The sequence below is a fragment of the Hippoglossus hippoglossus genome, chromosome 9 (genome assembly GCF_009819705.1).
Source record: "Hippoglossus hippoglossus isolate fHipHip1 chromosome 9, fHipHip1.pri, whole genome shotgun sequence".
Classification (NCBI taxonomy): Eukaryota; Metazoa; Chordata; class Actinopteri; order Pleuronectiformes; family Pleuronectidae; genus Hippoglossus; species Hippoglossus hippoglossus.
In genome coordinates, this window is record NC_047159.1 from 13,215,160 (window position 1) to 13,232,690 (window position 17,531).

The following is a 17,531-nucleotide window of genomic DNA, read 5'->3' on the forward strand; positions in this document are numbered from 1 at the left end:
CCAGCCAAATATAGCGCGTATTCTCACTGTCCCACCCATGTTACATGATCCCCACCACACTCATTCCCACGTGTTGACTTTCTGGGACAACACAGACACCTCACACTGTAAAATACAAACTCTACCATGAAACTCTAAATAAAACTAAAAATAGAGTGTTGTGTTTAGGGCCTCCGTGGTCTTGATAAACCTTAAACCAGCTCATACAGCTGATTAAAAAGTCCACAAAGGCTGTATTGTGTGCTCCATTGTTGTGTTTGCGTAGAGTTATGATTGATTTTGGAGAAATGTACCTTCAAGGCTGTGAGGATCATGGGGAAAGACAACTAAGTAACCAGTGTATGCTTAAAGTGAGGGGGCAAGTTTGTCAGTGCTCCTACCCCAGCATACAGAGCCCTACTGGAGCAGCCAGAGGTATTTAAAGCCCAAAGGTCACATGGTCAGAAAGAGAGAGAGAGGTGGGAATAGAAGCCTCCCAAGGTTAGATTTGTTATTGAGTGGTTACTTCTCACTGGACAGTGGGACAGTCAGGGAATAGAGACCAGGGAAAAGGGTCCACAGTCCCAGCAAGAGGAGGACGGATATGAACTAAAGGACACAAAACCAAAGTGACAAGAGGCCGAGCACTGCAGCTGTTACCCTCTCTCTCAGCTGAGAGACGTACTGCGTGGGTATACAGCAGCCGTGGAAGGGTGAGGTGGCGTGAAGTCGTGCATTGTCGTGTGCAGGCCGTGATTGATTTGCTGGGAATCAAAGTGGGGCGATGTGGGCCCTGGTGACTGAGCTCCTCTTCAGCTTCGTGCTGCTGGCTTTCCTGGTGATCAGCTGCCAGAACGTCCTCCACATAGCCAGCGGCTCGGTGCGGTCCGTGCTCACCTACATACACGCTCAGCTGGACCGGGAACTCGGGGAGGTCGAGGGGGTTGCAGACGAAGAGGAGAACGTCACCACCAGGGTGGTGCGCCGCAGGGTCATCCTCAAGGTACACAGAGGGGGGGCAGAGGAGAGTCAAGCTGAGACTCTGAGAAAAAGCTAACGGGCAGGAAAACAAGGAAAGAGAGGGAGGAAAATATCTGTTGTGTGGAAGGTTGAGGGATGCAGGACGTAAAGGATTTTACTGTAGTGATGTAGGCATGGTGAGCAAGATGTCTGTCAGGATTAAAAAAGGACACTGTAAATAAGGGCATGTAAATGTACTGGGAAATAACTTATAAGTCAAATCATTATCAATCTAATTTTGATCTTTGAAAATACCATCAAACTACTATGAGAATGGGACTTAATTGATTCCTCTGCTGTAACAGATGTCAATTTGTTTTGGGCTCAGCGGGACCTGTCTAAAAAATCTTTTCTGAAAAGATGTATCTTAAACATCATCGGTGTCGGTACAGTTTGAATTTTAACTTCACCAGCGCAGTTGACTCTTGTTCACTTCACTTGCTGCAGGAATTAGTTTGAGCTTAAAAATAGCTGTGCACACATGCTGCAAATTATCATGTTCTATAACTGCATTGTCATGAACTTCACGAACTGTAATTATAAATGTTACAAAAAAACATCCATGAGCCCCATATGTTCCCAGCTGTTGGGACTGACATGCTTTTCTAAAACAATGCTCACACCCCTCACCCATCTGTCGTTCATCTCCTCCTCTGGGTTTCTGATTAGTGGGTGCTTGGATTTACGGTGTGCACACAATTACACTGCTGTGGCAACTATTTCAACACACTGTAGGCCCATAATTTAGTGCTAATTTTCTTTCTGCCACTAAGATCGGGACTTTGCTGAGGAGGGAAGTGTATTCTTGGATTATTTAAAGCAACAATATTATTAAATGGTCCAAATGTTTCCACAGGGCGATGAGGTTGAAGATCTTCCAGGGGAGCAAGTAAGCGAGGAACAGTTCGAGGATGAACATGGAAACATTGTCACAAAAAAGGTCAGTTAGTCTGTTAGTTTGAACATAACCAAACATACATGTTTTCCTTGTGTCAGTGTCACAATACTCTCATAGCATCTCACCACACAATGATTATTACCTTAATAATCATTACTTTCAGTTCAGCCTTCATCAGTGGATTTATTCCCAAAAATAAATTGTATTTCACCAACACTCTCTTTTTCCCACTCTCCTTTCATCCATCTCTCTCTCCCACCCTCCTGTGTGCTGCTGTGTGTGTGTGTGTACGTGATAGATTGTGCGTAAGGTCGTGCGCAGAGGGAAGGGCTCGGGTGAGGAAGGGGTTCAGGAGGTGTGCATGGAGGGTTCTCTGCAGGACACCAATGAGCTGGAGGTCGATGCTGAGCAGTTCATGAGCTACGCCATCCTGGGCCGGGACAGCAGCAAGGTGGGATTCTGATCTGCCGGCCGCTCTCTGTCGGCCGCAATGGCCTCACAACACCCGAGGCTTCTGTTATGTAGCTAAAGAAATGCGCAGGGAGCGATGGACTGAGGCCCCGTTTGATTTAGTCGTCTCTTTGAACAGGGGACTCTGTGCTGCAGTGAGCTTCATAGTTTCACCTCGTCATGGTTTCCCCCCCCATTAGTCCCTCTGTAGATTAACCTGCATGAGTCTGACAGACGGAGAAATGTTTGTGTTCAAGAGCCTTGTTTCATTATGTGAAGAAGATGGTGAGATGTGTGTTTGGTCGCTGACCTTCTGTAACATTAAGCTACACTTAAATATCCATGTCTTGCTTTGGTTGAGGTGCTCACACTCATCATCAGTGTCATCATTCTTGTCATCACTAAGCTGCACCTGTTTGTTTTCCTGAACTGACTGTGGCAGCTTTCTCACCTTTTCTGTCTTTTTTTTGTTTTGCCTTCATTAAAGTTCATAGTCCCTCAACTATGACTGTGTGCTGTGTCACTCAAACCTACTAGAGCTGGGTCCAATATGATATACAGACAGTGGTTTTGTATTTAACGTTCAGGAAGGAGCAGAGGATTGGGCTTTAACAAATCAAGATCATTCAGTGTGAAACCTAACACTTTGGAACTAAATCAAAAATGTCTGTGCAAATATTTTTGACTCCCAAATACTGTAGATGATTCTGATGCCATCTTATCTTCAACTGCCATCCATCTCTTCTGTCCTTGCCTCATTGTTTATACATGATTTCTTTCTTTTCTTCCCTCTTTCTTCTCCCTTGATGCATTTCTCTCTTATTTTACTGTCCTCTCTTTCCCTGTGGCACTATTTTCTCTGTCTGCTTTCCTCTCTCCTCTGTCTTTTTCTATCCCCTCTACTTGATCTAACTATCCTGTACTAACATCCCTTCACCCTCTTCTTCTGCTCCTGTCATCCCACCTCTCCTCGATCCTCCTCCGCACCTTTTCTGTCGTCACCCTCCTCTCCCCCCGATGTAGCCCGATACTGTGGATGTGAAGAAAGGTGCTCAGATAGTGAAATGCGCCAGTCTGCGGAGAGTTAAGCAGTGAGGCAGACTGAGCGCTGCGTCCCCTCAGGTACGGGACCGAGCCACGGTGCATCGTCTGACCTTTGGGCTAGACCATTTAATCCAGTCTCCTTGGATTAAATGCATCTGAATGTACCTTTAATTCAATACTAATGATATGTTATGTGAGACTGGCACAGCAAAATGACTATTACATAGTTCTTTTAAGTAATAATTAAAATAGAATTGACACAAAGAAAGATAAATGTATCATTCTCAAAATATAAAAACATCAGAAAACCCTACTTGCCTGAAAAAGAACCTGCTAACTCATGACCAATGTTGAGTTTGAAATTGATTTTGATATTGTTATCTTTTATTTAGTCAGTATTACTACAGGCAATATGAAGATAAATCCATAGAAACCTGATATGGTACTTTATGTATTAAGAGTAGCCTATTTCAGTCTTTATGAATCTAATAATTTGGATAAGCAATACAAATTCAGGCTGCTTTATGTTTACTTCATATGTATGGAGATATATATGTGAATATCTAAATGTGTTGGCGTCAGAATTTGATTGCTCCAATAAATTATTTGTTGAATTCTCTTTAGGTGAATACAAAATTTCTGTTGAAATGGTCACATTTTGCAAACAGAAATTAGACACAAATATAATTCCATACAGATGTATGATAGAGATTGAGTTTGATGCAAATAGATAAATAATATTGCAATAAATGGTACCAGGTCACTTCGGTGTCTTCATGCATGTCGTAACAAGCTGGAAAAGGGTTGGCACAACGTGCACTCAGCAAAACAACCGACCAAGAAGGATCTCAAGGTCACAGCTGCACAGCCAGTTTCCCTACGCTGGAGCCTGTGTGTGTGTGTGTGTGTGTGTGTGTGTGTGTGTGTGTGTGTGTGTGTGTGTGTGTGTGTGTGTGTGTGTGTGTGTGTGTGTGTGTGTGTGTGTGTGTGTGTGTGTGTGAGACTTGCCCTTTCTAACGTAAAGGCCGTGACATTACTGATATTTCTGGCGACTCACTTGTGAATGTTAAAACACTTCTGCCAACCATTTTGCTTGAATGGCTTTTGCAGAACTAATGTGCTGTGTTGTAGTTCTACAGTGAGTGATACAAATTTGGATCAACTTCAGATGGACCTTTTTAAATAATGCACATAGCTGTTAAAATCTGCTAAACATGTTCACTTTTGCACCGACTCACTGCAGCTTGCATGCCACCTGCCTTGTATGAAGTTTTTCTCTGATCTGTTGAGACAAACGTTTCTCTCGTCCTGACTCAGCCTGTCTCTCCTTCCCCACAGACTTCTTCGCAGGATTCAACCCCTTCACCAAACCCATCCTATATGGACACATGACCAGAAGCAGCTGGCAAGAGGAAGAACACGTAAAAAAAAAAAAGCAGACAGGCAGAAACGAACAGCTACAGACAACAACTTACTGACAACCACAGTGGCTCTGCCGACTATCAGCACGTACCAGAAGAGAAGGATACAGATTTACCTGTAGTTTTTATTACTTTTTTTTCCTTTTTTTTAAGAAACTGTGGGTAAAAAAAACATCTATTACTAGGCTAGAAGCATGATTTCGTATAAAACAAAAAACAAACAAACAAAAAAAAACTAGCAACCAAAACGTGCTTCCTGTTATCTGTATCAGCATGAGTGACTGCTGCCGCATGGCCTGTCTTAAACTACAAATACTGAGGGAACGCAGGGGTGGGTGTAAGGGTGGGGTGGGACGGGGAGGAGACACTGCTGTATATGGGACAGGCATGCATTGTAGGGTATGGTCAATCACTGACCCGTTTTCTAAACCAACAGGGGAAAATTTAGAAAAAAAAAGGGAGATGAATAAAATAATGAAGATTACATAATCTCTAGGCAACAGGTTCCTCCCCCTCCGACCTGCCATACTCCTCTGAGCAGCACAAACCTGTCCCAGTGCTCTCAAAGTCCAGTAAAGCTACAATTATCACAAGGATATTGGTGTTGTACATAATATCTTATGCACTAAAATGCTCTGCGTGACTGTGTTACGTGTGTTGTTTATGTTAAGATCCCTAAGCGACGCCACTGATGCTGCTGTTTCAGGTACATAAGAAATTCCTCCCTGTTTTGTTTTTTTTGTTCGTTCGTTTCTCGTTTGGTTCGTTTGGTCTGAACCTATGTATTATTCTATATATCTCGAGATCTTTGTGGGTACAAGAACATACAAATGTTGTGTCGCTCTGCCTGTTTTTAAATGTCAAGATTTCTGTGTGTCCGGCTGTTTGTTTCTTTGTGCTTCTCATGTGCGTTCACCCTTTTGCTTTGGACGTGTCAAACTGTTGAGGGAAGAGTGTAGATCATGACTCTCAGTAATGTTGGATTTTGAGCGTTTGGAGGCAGGTTTCTGCAGCGAACCTGTCTGATAGTGACAGATGACAGATTATGAGAGATTAACCTACCATCCCAACCCTCCACCCTTTTTGGTCCACAGTTCGCTGTATCCTTGTGAGGTCTGCGTTAATCCGACGTCTGTCTAAAGTCCCAATACCTCTCTTCACTCCATGTTGCCCTACCTCCACCTCTCACCCCCTCGCCCCTTCAGTCAGCCTCTCAGAGTAGATGTAGCAGTCCTGCCCCCCTCCAGCAGGGGGCAGGATCCCACCTTCGGCTCGTAGCAGTGTCTGTTTGACCTCATCGTGCAGAATCTGACGCCAACACCCATCAGGTGCACTCACAGACCATCTTACCACCACCAGAAGGTGTGACTTGATGAGGGTGCAGCAGCTGAGATGATGGTTGATAATGTAATAATAATAATGTAGCACTGGTTTGACTGGGTAGAAGACAAGGAGTGACGCGTGTCAAGGGGTCACAGACGTGTTGAGCTGTGGTGTTTGTCTCCTTGGTAGTGTAGCAAAGACAGTCAGTCAACGATCACTGTGATGAGAAACTGTAATACTGACCCGCAACTGTGAGCCTGACCCCTCCTGAAGCGTGTCTCACCCCTTCCCCTCCTCTTACGTCTTTTATTTTTTCATGGTTTACTGTCTTAACTGTACTTCAGCAGAAGCAATAACTGCTTGGAAAAGGAGAGGATTGTTTGTTCGAGTGTGTTCGAGTGTGACAGACGAAGAGACGGAGAGAAAGAGGATTTTAGGATCATAGCTTCTGATAGCTTACGATCTGTTCACTACAGCTTTAGCCTTCTCCTCACTACACTCAGAAATGATGTCAGTACATTAGTATCCTGCATTTCATCACTCTTCCTCTTTAGATAAGAAAACTATTACGCTTGAGTTTTACACTTAAGAAGTATCGGTATGACTTATGTACCAGCCATCCCATTTGCAAAGTGCCCGGCGTCTGTCTGGTCATGGTTTTTAAACCTTAATAACATTCATATGCACCTTGAAAGGAATCCGTGTGTGTGTGCATGTGTGTGTGCGTGCGTGCGCGTGTGTGTGGTTTTAATATCATGTATTCAATCCTGGATATTGGGACATGTCAATGTTGTGATAATATCACAGGAAGTAATATTGCAAATGGACAAAGAGCAGCAGCTCTCAGATTATATATAAATAGACGTGTAATTCTAATTCACATATTTTTTAAACATTAATTTACCTCAATAAGCACATCATCTCACATGATATTGATTACATGCATTCATTTTCTGTAGACATCAAACAATATATTAAGGGAAAAGTTGCAAGTCACAAAACCGTTGCAATAAGCACCCATCAATAATAAGTGTTTAGTTTGGCATCACAGCCAGAGATGATGAATGTAAAGTCTTGGTAAACTGTAAGTCTTGTTATAAAGTAGACATCTGTGTTGGCTCTGTACTTTAGTAGATGATAGAGTATTTCACTCTGTTGTTTCAACTCAGTATCTGCTCATGTCAGTTCATTGTCATCTCATTGCAAACACGCACACAGATCATGTAAGAAGAGAGATTTTAAGAGCCTCTGTTTTTTTTTTTGACATTTTAACAAAATATCCCTTCATCAGATATAATTTATATTTTGTTATATTTTCTATGAACCACAAAAGGTTTGATGTCAGTGAAGATTACACTGCAGTGTAATGGTGTTGCACCCCTCATGTCTTATGGTTTGCTCTCTAAGGGCTCATGATTATGGTGTGCTTGGTTTCTGAAGCAGGGGGCTGTTTTTTAAATGCACAACTGATGTCAGGGTTGGAGCGAGGGGGTGGGGGGGGGGCAGCTGCATGGAATTGTGGGAAAACTTGGTGGCTTCGATGGCTAGTCTTTCGAGATGACAAGCATTTTTACTCAACACAGCCCACTCCTGATCTATTTCTGCCCCCTTATCAAACACGAGACTGAGCCCATTCTAAGGCCTCCACGTGGTGACAGTTTGAACACAGTCTGAACGGAGGAGTCGGACTAAGTGCAAGCAGAGGGAGGAGTGGTCACATCGGAGGAAACGAACAATGGAGAGCCCTGCACTGAGGGACGACTGAGACGATGCCATGCACCAAGTTCATGCAAAAATATTAACTGTTGCAAAAACTAGAGAACACATGTATATTCCCTTAGAATGGATTGAAGACATTATTAACGCAATAGCATATTACTCAATACTAAGGAATGCAACTGCGCACATGCACAGAAAATGTTTTTAACATAAAAGGCTATATATATATATATACATATATATATATGAAATATATTAAAATATATATATATTTACTTAGAATGCTATGCACCCTTATTCGTCAACTGGGATTCTAGTTATGTTATGGATGTACTTTTAGCATCATACAGCTGTAGCTACCAAGAGACTGTTGAGTTCTGGGTAATGCCTGTAACCTGGGGAGAAATTGGGGTCTTGTGGGTATTTTAACCTGTTTTGTTTGCTTTTTTTTATTGTTCTGGAGAGTCCAACATGAATTTAAAATACACATGTTAAAAGCCTTTTAATCCAATCAAATCCGAGGACATCTATTGACAATTTACTCTGTACACCAGCTCAACATTTACAAAATTAATAAAGAAATGAAATGTCCTTGTGTACAGCGTGTATGTGTATTGTGTGAGACACTTAAATCCACGTGCACCCAGCTACTGATGATCATACTGTAGCTTTGAATGGACCAATTGTTATAAACACACTGAGCTGCCCACAGGCTTTGTCCCGTGCATCGTGTGGAGAACTTCTTCTTTTCATCCAACGTTAAACATGATATGGTCTCAAGCAGAGTTACTCTTTCAAACTCTGCATAAGCATGAGTGTCTACTACAAGTCATATAAACATACGACTTGTAGTATAGTATGTAATCTAGTATATACATAGCCTGACTTTCTGAAAAACAGTCAAATGAGAAATGCACCATTTTCAGAATAAATTTAAGAAATGCATTTTTACAAAAACAGCAGGTATTGCTTGTGTTTACTGGAGGTTACAGCTCCTCTGACAAGGAGGTTATGTTTTTATTTGGATTTATTTATTTATTTGTCTGTTGGCAGGATTAAGCAAAAACTTCTGGACGGAATACCTAGAAAATTGGTGGAGGAATGCAGCAGGGGAAGAATGTATTAAAGTTTGGTGCAGATCAGGATCAGGGGATTCATTTATTTTTTACTTTCTTCAACATTGGAACAATTTTCTAAATATTTTCAGTGATATGTGGCCGATAAGGGAACCATCCCTTTAATGTGCCAGTAGGGGGCGCAGTAAGCCCACCGTGTGCAGCTGAGTGTGTTGTTTTGTTTGCACGCAGCAGTGAGTGCAGGAGGAAGAGGAGGAACGTGTGCTCAGCTCCTGCTTAACAAAGAGCCTGGACGCTGTGTGTGTGTCTGTGCGAGACAGACGTGTGTGTTGTGATGTGTGATACAATCTTTCCTCGTTTGCACTTATGATAAAAAGACGTATTTATTTTTCTTAGCGTTGAAGTGGCCGCACATCAGACACAGACTCGGAGCCTGTGAGGTGTTTGTACATTTCCACTAGTTTGAGTCAGTCGCCGCAGAGAGAAGATGTCCACTGACTGTCAGAAGACCACTGCCAAGGCCATCCCGTCCACCAGGAGGGTGACGGTCAACGACGCGGAGCACATGCCCCACGACTACTGCACTACTCCGGGAGGAACCCTGTTCAGCACGACCCCTGGAGGTGGGTGCCCTTCATCGTGTTTACGTGTGTGTGTTGTTAAACTTTAGACACGCATGAGTTATAATCTCAAACTACTGCAGTGTGTTTGTGTGTGGTGTGCGTGTGTGCGCGCGCGTGCTGCAGTGGCTCAAGCTAACTCCATGAGGTCCGCTCCTGTCAAACCACACAGGGCTAGCTCCGCCTCAGCTAACTGCTAACAGCTAACTGTGGCTAGCAAGTGTCAGGTTGTCAATAAACACGATGAAGTTCAGACTCTGAGGCAATAAAGTACTGACGGTCACAGTCATGTGAGTAATACATACTTATACCACTGTGATATGTACTTGTATCACTGATTTCTCATTTTAAAGGGACGCGTGTTTAGTTTTTAATTGTGGCTTTCGTCAGCTGATCCTGGCACTTTTTTCTCTGATACAACTTTATTTACAAAATTGTACGTGTACAGACATGGCGGAAAATACCCAGCTACACTTAAACAGTCATGTCGACAAATGAATATGTCGTATTGCTCATTGATAACTTCATTGTACATTTGGACAGTTACGTTTTAGTGTCTACAAGTTGTAGAGTTTTCATATATATATATATATATATATTTCCTGTAAAGTTGGGGGTATTGTTTGCCTTTCTGCAGTTATGGATATAAACTTAACTGTACAGGATCATCACGTTTTCAAAGAACTCAATGTTATACAACTCATCTTTACAATGTGTAATGACATTTTTGCTGTCAAAGTTCACACCAAGATTCAATTTACACAATATATCTTCATTCAATGGAGTCTAAGAAGTTATCGAATGGTTATATTAGTGAAATATGTGTGTAAAAGATTCTTACTGTCCACCTCTGTCTCCGACAACAAAATTACTTAATTATGTATAAATACATATAATATATAAATACAACACATTGATGCTATAATATATTATCTTATGCTATAATATATTATCTCTTTACTGCCCTCACCTATTTGTCCTTTCAGTGTTTCATAGTCAGACTTCATTAATTGATTGGATAGATTTTAGTGACTAGAGCAGCACTAGTGTCAGAAAATCAAAAGCAACTGTTTTGATTAATTGTGATGCCCTATGATTTTAAATTATTTTCCTGATGTCTATCATTATGATAATTTTATTTAATTATTATCATTAATCAATAAGTAATTGGTAGATTGATTTCCCAATTAATTGCAGTTATTGGGGACAATTGTCAAAAAAAGACTGGACACCTGCATACATATGTAGCATGGCTGTAGATGTCAGTAGATGCGCCTGTGACCTCAGTGCTCCATCTGAGTGAATACAGTGCTCTGTTTCTGGTGGTCATCCTTCACATTTCCTGCCTCCTCATACAAAAGGTACCAGGATCATCTATGACCGGAAGTTCCTGCTGGAGCGTCGCAGCTCTCCGGCTGCCAAGACGCCTCCGCGAGGTCTGCCCAACATTCCAGGGGTGACCAGTCCTACCACCAAAGACCCCAAAAACAGAGAACTACTGAACAACAATGTTGCTTCACCTGAGAGCAGCAACACTGGTATGTTTACACGTCAGACACACACCACAGGGTGACATACAGACGGAGGGATTCAGTCCTATTGTCGTGTGAATCAACCATCAGATCATACAATGCCGCTCTTTGCTGTCTAAAATAAGATGAGAAATAAAGATTATTTGTGTAGTTTCACATTATTGAGCTTTTTCCTCATAAACCATTTACACACTGGCACAGCTGTCAGGAGCAATTAGGGGTTCAGTGCCGTGCCCCACGACACTTTGGCATACTGACTGGAGGAACTGGGACTCAAACCACCATCCTTCTGGTGAATGGACGGCCCACAATTTTTCATATGTTTTTATCTTTCTTTTTAAGGTGACGACGCGCAGTTTGAAATGGACATCTAGGTGGAATGAGTATTAAGATGTCAGACTAACCATCGTGATGCTGTGAAGAAAGGTTCCAGAGCACCTTTCCCATCATCCATTCCAGGAAGACAGAGGTTCACCTTCAGTATCCACAGCATCTTATGGTCTTCAAGTCTTCGTCAGTCTCGTTTACTCGTTTTGCCCAAAACAAATGTGTAATGAAACCAGGCCTCAAAGCTCAAACCTGATTTACGTGTGACAACAAGTGTGCCTTCCTGTAGTGGCTACGAGTTTGAAATCAACACTGGGAAGTACTTAACACCAACAAAGCCTCATCATTTGTTACAGAGAGAAAATAATAATAATAAGATTTTTCAGAATTTATGTGCATTCCAGAAGGAGAAGTCCGTCACTTGATGTGCTTTTATTTCCACACATTTCTAGACACCTCTCCTCAGATGTTGCCTTGATCATGTTGAAGTTTCTGTATAAGTTTAGGTACAGTTGGATCATGCTCTTAAAAATTTGAAAAAGTACTTCACCTGAAGTGTCATACAGAGAATGTAAAATAGATTTTTGTTAAGGACATTTTGAAACAGATTTTCACACGGTTTGAAGAGTGATTAAAAGCATTAAAGGAAAAGCAAACAACACTTTGTGTGTGTGTGTGTGTTCAGTGTGTGCTACTAATGAGTCTCGTACTATCATGTTGGATTTGAAAAATACCTTCCACTGACATAATTTGAACAATGTCTTCAGTGTTTCACTGGTTTGAATACACATTTATTTTGCTTGGTGCCATCCAAGAGACTTAAAAGACACATTAGGTTATTTCATGAATAAAATGAATAGAAAAGATTTGGTGAAAACTGAATTATTAGCTTTTCAATTATCAAAGTGAGTGAAAACCTAATATACATTTTCAAGTGATGATTCTTGACTTGGGCTTGCATTGCAGCCTGTAGCACTTCCTGTGCTCCCCTGATTCAGCACAAGTTAGGAATCAGGAATTCCTCAAGCGGCTCCCTGATAACCTCAGTCAGTGGACTGTATAAAGAGAGGTCAATATACAACTCTGCATAACTGGGAGAAACTCCTTCTTTTCCTTCCATTCAACATTTTGACCTCCATGTATGTGGCTTGCCCTTTGTTGATTTACTGTATACATGTTATTAAAACCTTCACCAGGCCAAACAGTCTAATTAAACTCAATCAAGCTGCACCAGATTTCACACACATCACTTCCCTAAATGTACCTGATTTTTTTTCCATCAAGATCCATGAATTATTCTTTGGGACTGGACACCAATTTTTCCCAATGTATGAAGGTGAGGAGTTATATTGAGCCTGTGATGGACTAGTGATGTTTCCAGGGTATCTCCCTTTCACACATGTTAGAGGCTTCAGATGTCTATGACTCCAATAAAAGTAAACAAAACAATAAAATAATGTTCAATGATTTAATGTGATCATCAAATGTTTTGGGTGACGGTAGTGAGCCATTGCCGTGGTCTGACCATGTTTGTTCAGGATGAGTAGGACCGGACATGATTTGGAGGCGATGACGCCAAGCTCAATCTACTGTGTTGTATAAGAAGAAGAAGAATATTTCTATTGCACCTTTCAAAAGTAGAGTTACAAGGTGCTTCACAAAATAGAAATACAAATGCGAGGATATAAAGCCAGATCATACTCAGCACTGCAGTGAAACAAAACAGATAAAAGATCAACATTAAAACTTTAAGAAAATAAAAGCTATAAAACTGCCAGTCTATAGGTTAGTGTTCAACTGCTTTTTAAGATGAGATTTGGGACCATTATTCTTTCTTTCTTTTCTTATTCAATGTGCTGCTGGTCTGGACTGTGTAACTACTGTTATTTAATTAAGAAATAGAAAACTCATAGTTCCATTTGTGATGGTGTAACCTTTCTAAAGTGGTGGAAATCTTACAGGCAAGGACAGAAAAGGAAACAATGCCAGAGGGAGCTGAGTCGGGACGTGTCTCGTCTCTCAGTGTGGATTGAACAGTTTCAGATGATCAGTTCCAGTCTGCCCTGTCCTTCCTCCACAGTAGCCTCAGCATCCAGACGTTGACTCTCTCCGTTCCCCTCACACTGCTGTCTGTTTGTTTGGGGTCCACTTGTCACCTCTGCTTCCTGATACCCACCCACCACCACCCCGCCTCTCCAAAACAAACAAGTGCTACTGCTTCTTCTCTCCCCCCATTGATCCGTGCTTCAGTGTACTTTGTGAGTGGCTCCACTCAGTGCGCCTGTTTGATCACAATCAACAAAAGAAGCCTGGCCAGAGAGCAGCTAATGACCTCTGATGATGATGATGATGTGTGTGTTTGCACTGTGAGGACCAGAGATGTGGATTGGAGGTGAGGAAGGCAAATACACTAAACTGTTTGATGGTAAACCAGGGAGAGAAGACAAGTGGGATTAAGATGTGAATGAATATCTACGAGCAGGTTGAGGGTCTGAGGAGTTTGTTAATACAGAGGGATTCTTTATAACAAGGTGTGTGGACGCACGGTAGCTGGAGTTGAGAGGTTGAATGTACATTGCTCCAAATGAAACTGACAGAAGACTGTTCATTTTTCAACAAATAAATTGTGTATGGAAGAAAATAGTAAGTTTTTAAATCTTGCAGATTAAGCAAATTAATACCTTTCTATTTTTGTTGAAACTTAGATGCCACAAGATTTTACTTTGAAAATCATCTTTTTCATTTATGTGGTCTGTTACTCTTTTGAATATTTATAAAATGTGCAATTTCCCTAACTATTCCCAGTATAGGTATATGTTTTTGATCATCCCCTTTCTCCACTTTTTTAATAGAGTTCAAGCAGCCTGACGGAATCCTGACGTCCTGTGACAAACACTAAAAGATACAAAAATATATATTTGTCAAAAAACTGATAATCATCTACATTTCATAAAAAAACAGGCCTTTTTCACAGATTAAGATTTTGCTGAATTTAAAGTTTTCTGCAGCAGTGGAAGAAAATGAAGATATTTCTACAGGTGCCCAGACTTCTGTTGGTGACAACAAACTAACAAAGTCTCCCTGTCCAAAGGCAGTGTCTGATGTATCATTGGAACAACACTGTACTGCAGGAGGTAATATTGTGTATTGATATCAGAATGGCAAGAAAAAGACCAATAAATAAAGTTGGGCAGACAGGTTGTTCAGGGCCTCAACCTACAGACAGACAAACAACACAGTCTCCAGACACGAGACCCACCGAGCTGGTTTGAGATGACAGGAGGTGAAAGTGAAGCTTAAGGTTTTTGTCAGGAAAAACAATTCTTACTTTACATTGCAGAGAAAACACCATAAATGTGTTTATCTTATAAGTAAATCAAACTCAAATTTATTTATTTTATTTATATATTTTTACCTCCACCAAGGAGATTATCTTTTCACCCCTGTCCATTTGTTTGTTGGTTGATTTGTATGCAAGATTAAACAAAAACTACAGGAGGGATTATCATGAAACTTGGTAGAAGGATGCGATATGGGGCAGAAAGGAACTTTTCATTGGACCTAATGAAAAATATCTGGCATGTTCAAGGAACTGATATCTATGAATGTGAAATTTGGTGCAGCTTGATTGAATTGAATTTACAGGGACTGTAAAGGGACCTTGGTGGAGGTTTGTGCTCTGCTGACTGCTCTTATAGTTTTCTATGTTTTATTTTCAGAAACATTGGGACATTACACTGTACAAACTTCAGCAACAATGGAGGTGTTCTCAAACATTTGACTTGTAGTTTCCATGTTTGTAATTTCACCAAATTCATTCAAACCTAAAATAAGAGTATCCATTTTTTTTAAATGAGTCAAGTTCTCAATAGCCGAGTGTTTGAAAAGACAGAAAACTCCATGTTTGTCAAAATAAAATGTTTATTATTTATTATTATGTACAAAATATACATTACAATGTATAAATAGATACAACATATAATACTTGTATAATGGAGCTTACTCCACACCAAAGATAGAAAATACATTTGTGCACCACCCAGTATGGATGAAATATACTTTGAGTCATTCAGCCTCATCTGATTATTTGTTGGAAAAGGCCATGAAACGGAAGTCTCACTTTAATATTTGAACATTAAGGTTGTCATGAAAACAGTAAAGAAACATATTTATGCTCTGTCAGAAGTCGCTCTTGTGACTCAGGGAAACACACAGTGATGGGGGGGGGGGGGGCCTTCAGTGACAGCCACACTCCTCAACAATCATTTCCTCGTGATGACGCAGCATCAAGTCGTCGTTCTCATAGTAGAGCATGGAGAGTGGGCTGAGCCGCGTTGGCACGCAGGACGGACAAGACACTCTCTCTGGATGGCGATGACGCAAGAGGCTCTGAAAGATAGAAGAAGAATTCACATAAACAAACAAACAACTTCAGAAAAACCTGAAGATTCTAAAGAACTCAATTGGAGTAAAACCAGAGCTTCCATCTTACCTGCATGTATGCATGGTTGGTGGGCTGGAAGGACTCATCCAGGGGTGTCGGGCAGTCTCCCTCACAGCGATATGCGTTGAACCGCTTGGGATGCACAATCCACTCGTCCCAGCCAATTTGGTCAAAGTCCACCCACATGTCTACCTTGCGACACAGCGGCCTCTGCACCGGCTCCGCTGTCGGTGCAGCTCCACCAGCCACTCTCATCCTTTCCATTCGGTTCCTTTTGTGCCGTCGACTTTGGCTGTCACTGCTGACTCTGTCCACGGTCACATACTTGGAGTTCTCCACAGTGTGAATGAGACTGTATGCAGCGTGGGCTTCCTGAGGCAGGTTGTGTTTGGAGAAGATGACCATCATGACCCGGTTTGTTATTGAATGGTTTATTTTTCTTTGCCTCAATCCCAAATTCTTGAAGAGGGACTTGTCAGTTGTCTGCCTCTCCTCCCCAGCACCGCTCCCACTGCCTGTCTCAGCCTCTCCGGAGGCCTCCTGGCTTGACACTCTGTCTCCTTGGTACAGCCAGAATTTCAACAGAGCGGTCACATTAAAAACCTTCCAGGAAGACTTTGTGCTGCTGGGCGACGTGCCAAAGCTCCCCAGGAAAAGGTGATTGTCCTGGCATGATGTGCTGCCCGGGTCACAGCTCTGCTCCCGGGAGTGATATAAATCCACAGTGGCTCGCTCGGAGGCAGAGAAGGCTGGTAGACTGATCCGAAGCTCGGCCAGCTGGACGAGCTCGCTGGCAGAGATGGCTGACATGTCAAATGTTACTGTCCATCTGTCACCCACTTGGTGGCAACCTAAGAAAAAAAGAGAAGTGTAAATGAGAACTCAAACTCACACACAAACAGTCAGCAGTTTGGGGGATTCTGGGAAAACCAGATCCCTGGACAAATGTCAAAACAGTGGAGTGGGAGGGTGAACAGAACAGGATGTGTATTGAACCCCCCTGTGCAAAGATCGTCTGAGGGCTAATATACACACCCTGTCACATAAAACAGAGAAAGCCTTTAAAGTGGAATAAGCATTTTGACACTTGCTGGGTTGTAAAAAGGGAGGGTCTGATAACACAGAGAGTGCAGCAGCCAAAGAGCTGCTGGACAACAGAGACTACACAAACAGAAACAGACACATACACTGTCTAACTAGTTCATGCCCAGAATAAAGCTTTATTCGAAAAATAATAATAAAGTGTTTACTCACTTTTAGCCTTCAGACTTAGGACAGAGTCAGAGCTGTACGCTGATGGGTTGTCAGCTGGCGTGTTGACGGCGTTGACAGCTACTGGCGACGAGGAATCGACGGTCCTGAAGGAGCGGTACAGCTGCATCATGTACAGAGGGTATCTGCTGCGATGATTAACTGAGAGGTTTCTGAATGATAGACTTCTCTCGATGCCGGCGCGAGACCTGTGGGCCCGACCGGAGAAAATATTTCCCAAAGAGCCGAGGAGGAGTGTGCAGAAAACTGTCAGCACTCTTGTTTCCATTTTGACTGAAACTCACAGAGAGCGAGAGAGAGAGAGAGAGAGAGAGAGGTGAGAGCTCCTTCCTTCCTTCCTCCAGCTGGTCTCAGGCTGAACTGACGCTGGCTGCAGACGGAGCTCCAGACAGGCCCCTTTATAGTG

At 42.1% G+C, this 17,531-nt stretch overlaps 3 protein-coding genes across 16 annotated transcripts in view; 2 read left to right on the plus strand and 1 right to left on the minus strand.

Annotated features, from left to right (window-relative positions):
- The window catches only part of ank1a (ankyrin 1, erythrocytic a), a 98,456-nt gene extending 90,011 nt beyond the window's left edge, over positions 1 to 8,445 (plus strand). For 11 of the 13 annotated variants that reach the window (XM_034596867.1, XM_034596860.1, XM_034596861.1 and 8 more), the window contains 4 exons: positions 1,856 to 1,939; positions 2,196 to 2,348; positions 3,371 to 3,469; positions 4,730 to 8,445. In XM_034596867.1, the coding sequence (XP_034452758.1) occupies positions 1,856 to 1,939; positions 2,196 to 2,348; positions 3,371 to 3,442 (309 nt within the window). In that variant the 3' untranslated portion in view covers positions 3,443 to 3,469; positions 4,730 to 8,445. Of the gene's footprint in view, positions 1 to 344; positions 983 to 1,855; positions 1,940 to 2,195; positions 2,349 to 3,370; positions 3,470 to 4,729 lie in introns of those variants that run through there. The other 2 variants (XM_034596870.1, XM_034596871.1) reach the window with 2 other exon arrangements.
- Positions 8,446 to 9,106: 661 nt separating this feature from the next.
- On the plus strand, positions 9,107 to 12,070 carry LOC117768511 (eukaryotic translation initiation factor 4E-binding protein 2-like). 2 transcript variants are annotated; one of them, XM_034596933.1, is made up of 4 exons: positions 9,107 to 9,241; positions 9,327 to 9,553; positions 10,912 to 11,088; positions 11,425 to 12,070. In XM_034596933.1, the coding sequence occupies exons 2-4, from the start codon at positions 9,418 to 9,420 to the stop codon at positions 11,454 to 11,456; spliced, it is 345 nt and encodes a 114-aa protein (XP_034452824.1). In that variant the 5' UTR covers positions 9,107 to 9,241; positions 9,327 to 9,417; the 3' UTR covers positions 11,457 to 12,070. The 2 variants fall into 2 exon arrangements, with proteins under 2 accessions (XP_034452824.1, XP_034452823.1); XM_034596932.1 differs by having other exon boundaries at positions 9,124 to 9,553.
- Positions 12,071 to 15,180: 3,110 nt separating this feature from the next.
- On the minus strand, positions 15,181 to 17,393 carry spaw (southpaw). The gene is made up of 3 exons (XM_034596907.1): positions 17,108 to 17,393; positions 15,902 to 16,704; positions 15,181 to 15,798 (listed from the first exon to the last, which is right to left on the minus strand). The coding sequence occupies exons 1-3, from the start codon at positions 17,391 to 17,393 to the stop codon at positions 15,646 to 15,648; spliced, it is 1,242 nt and encodes a 413-aa protein (XP_034452798.1). The 3' UTR covers positions 15,181 to 15,645.
- Positions 17,394 to 17,531: the final 138 nt, after the last annotated feature.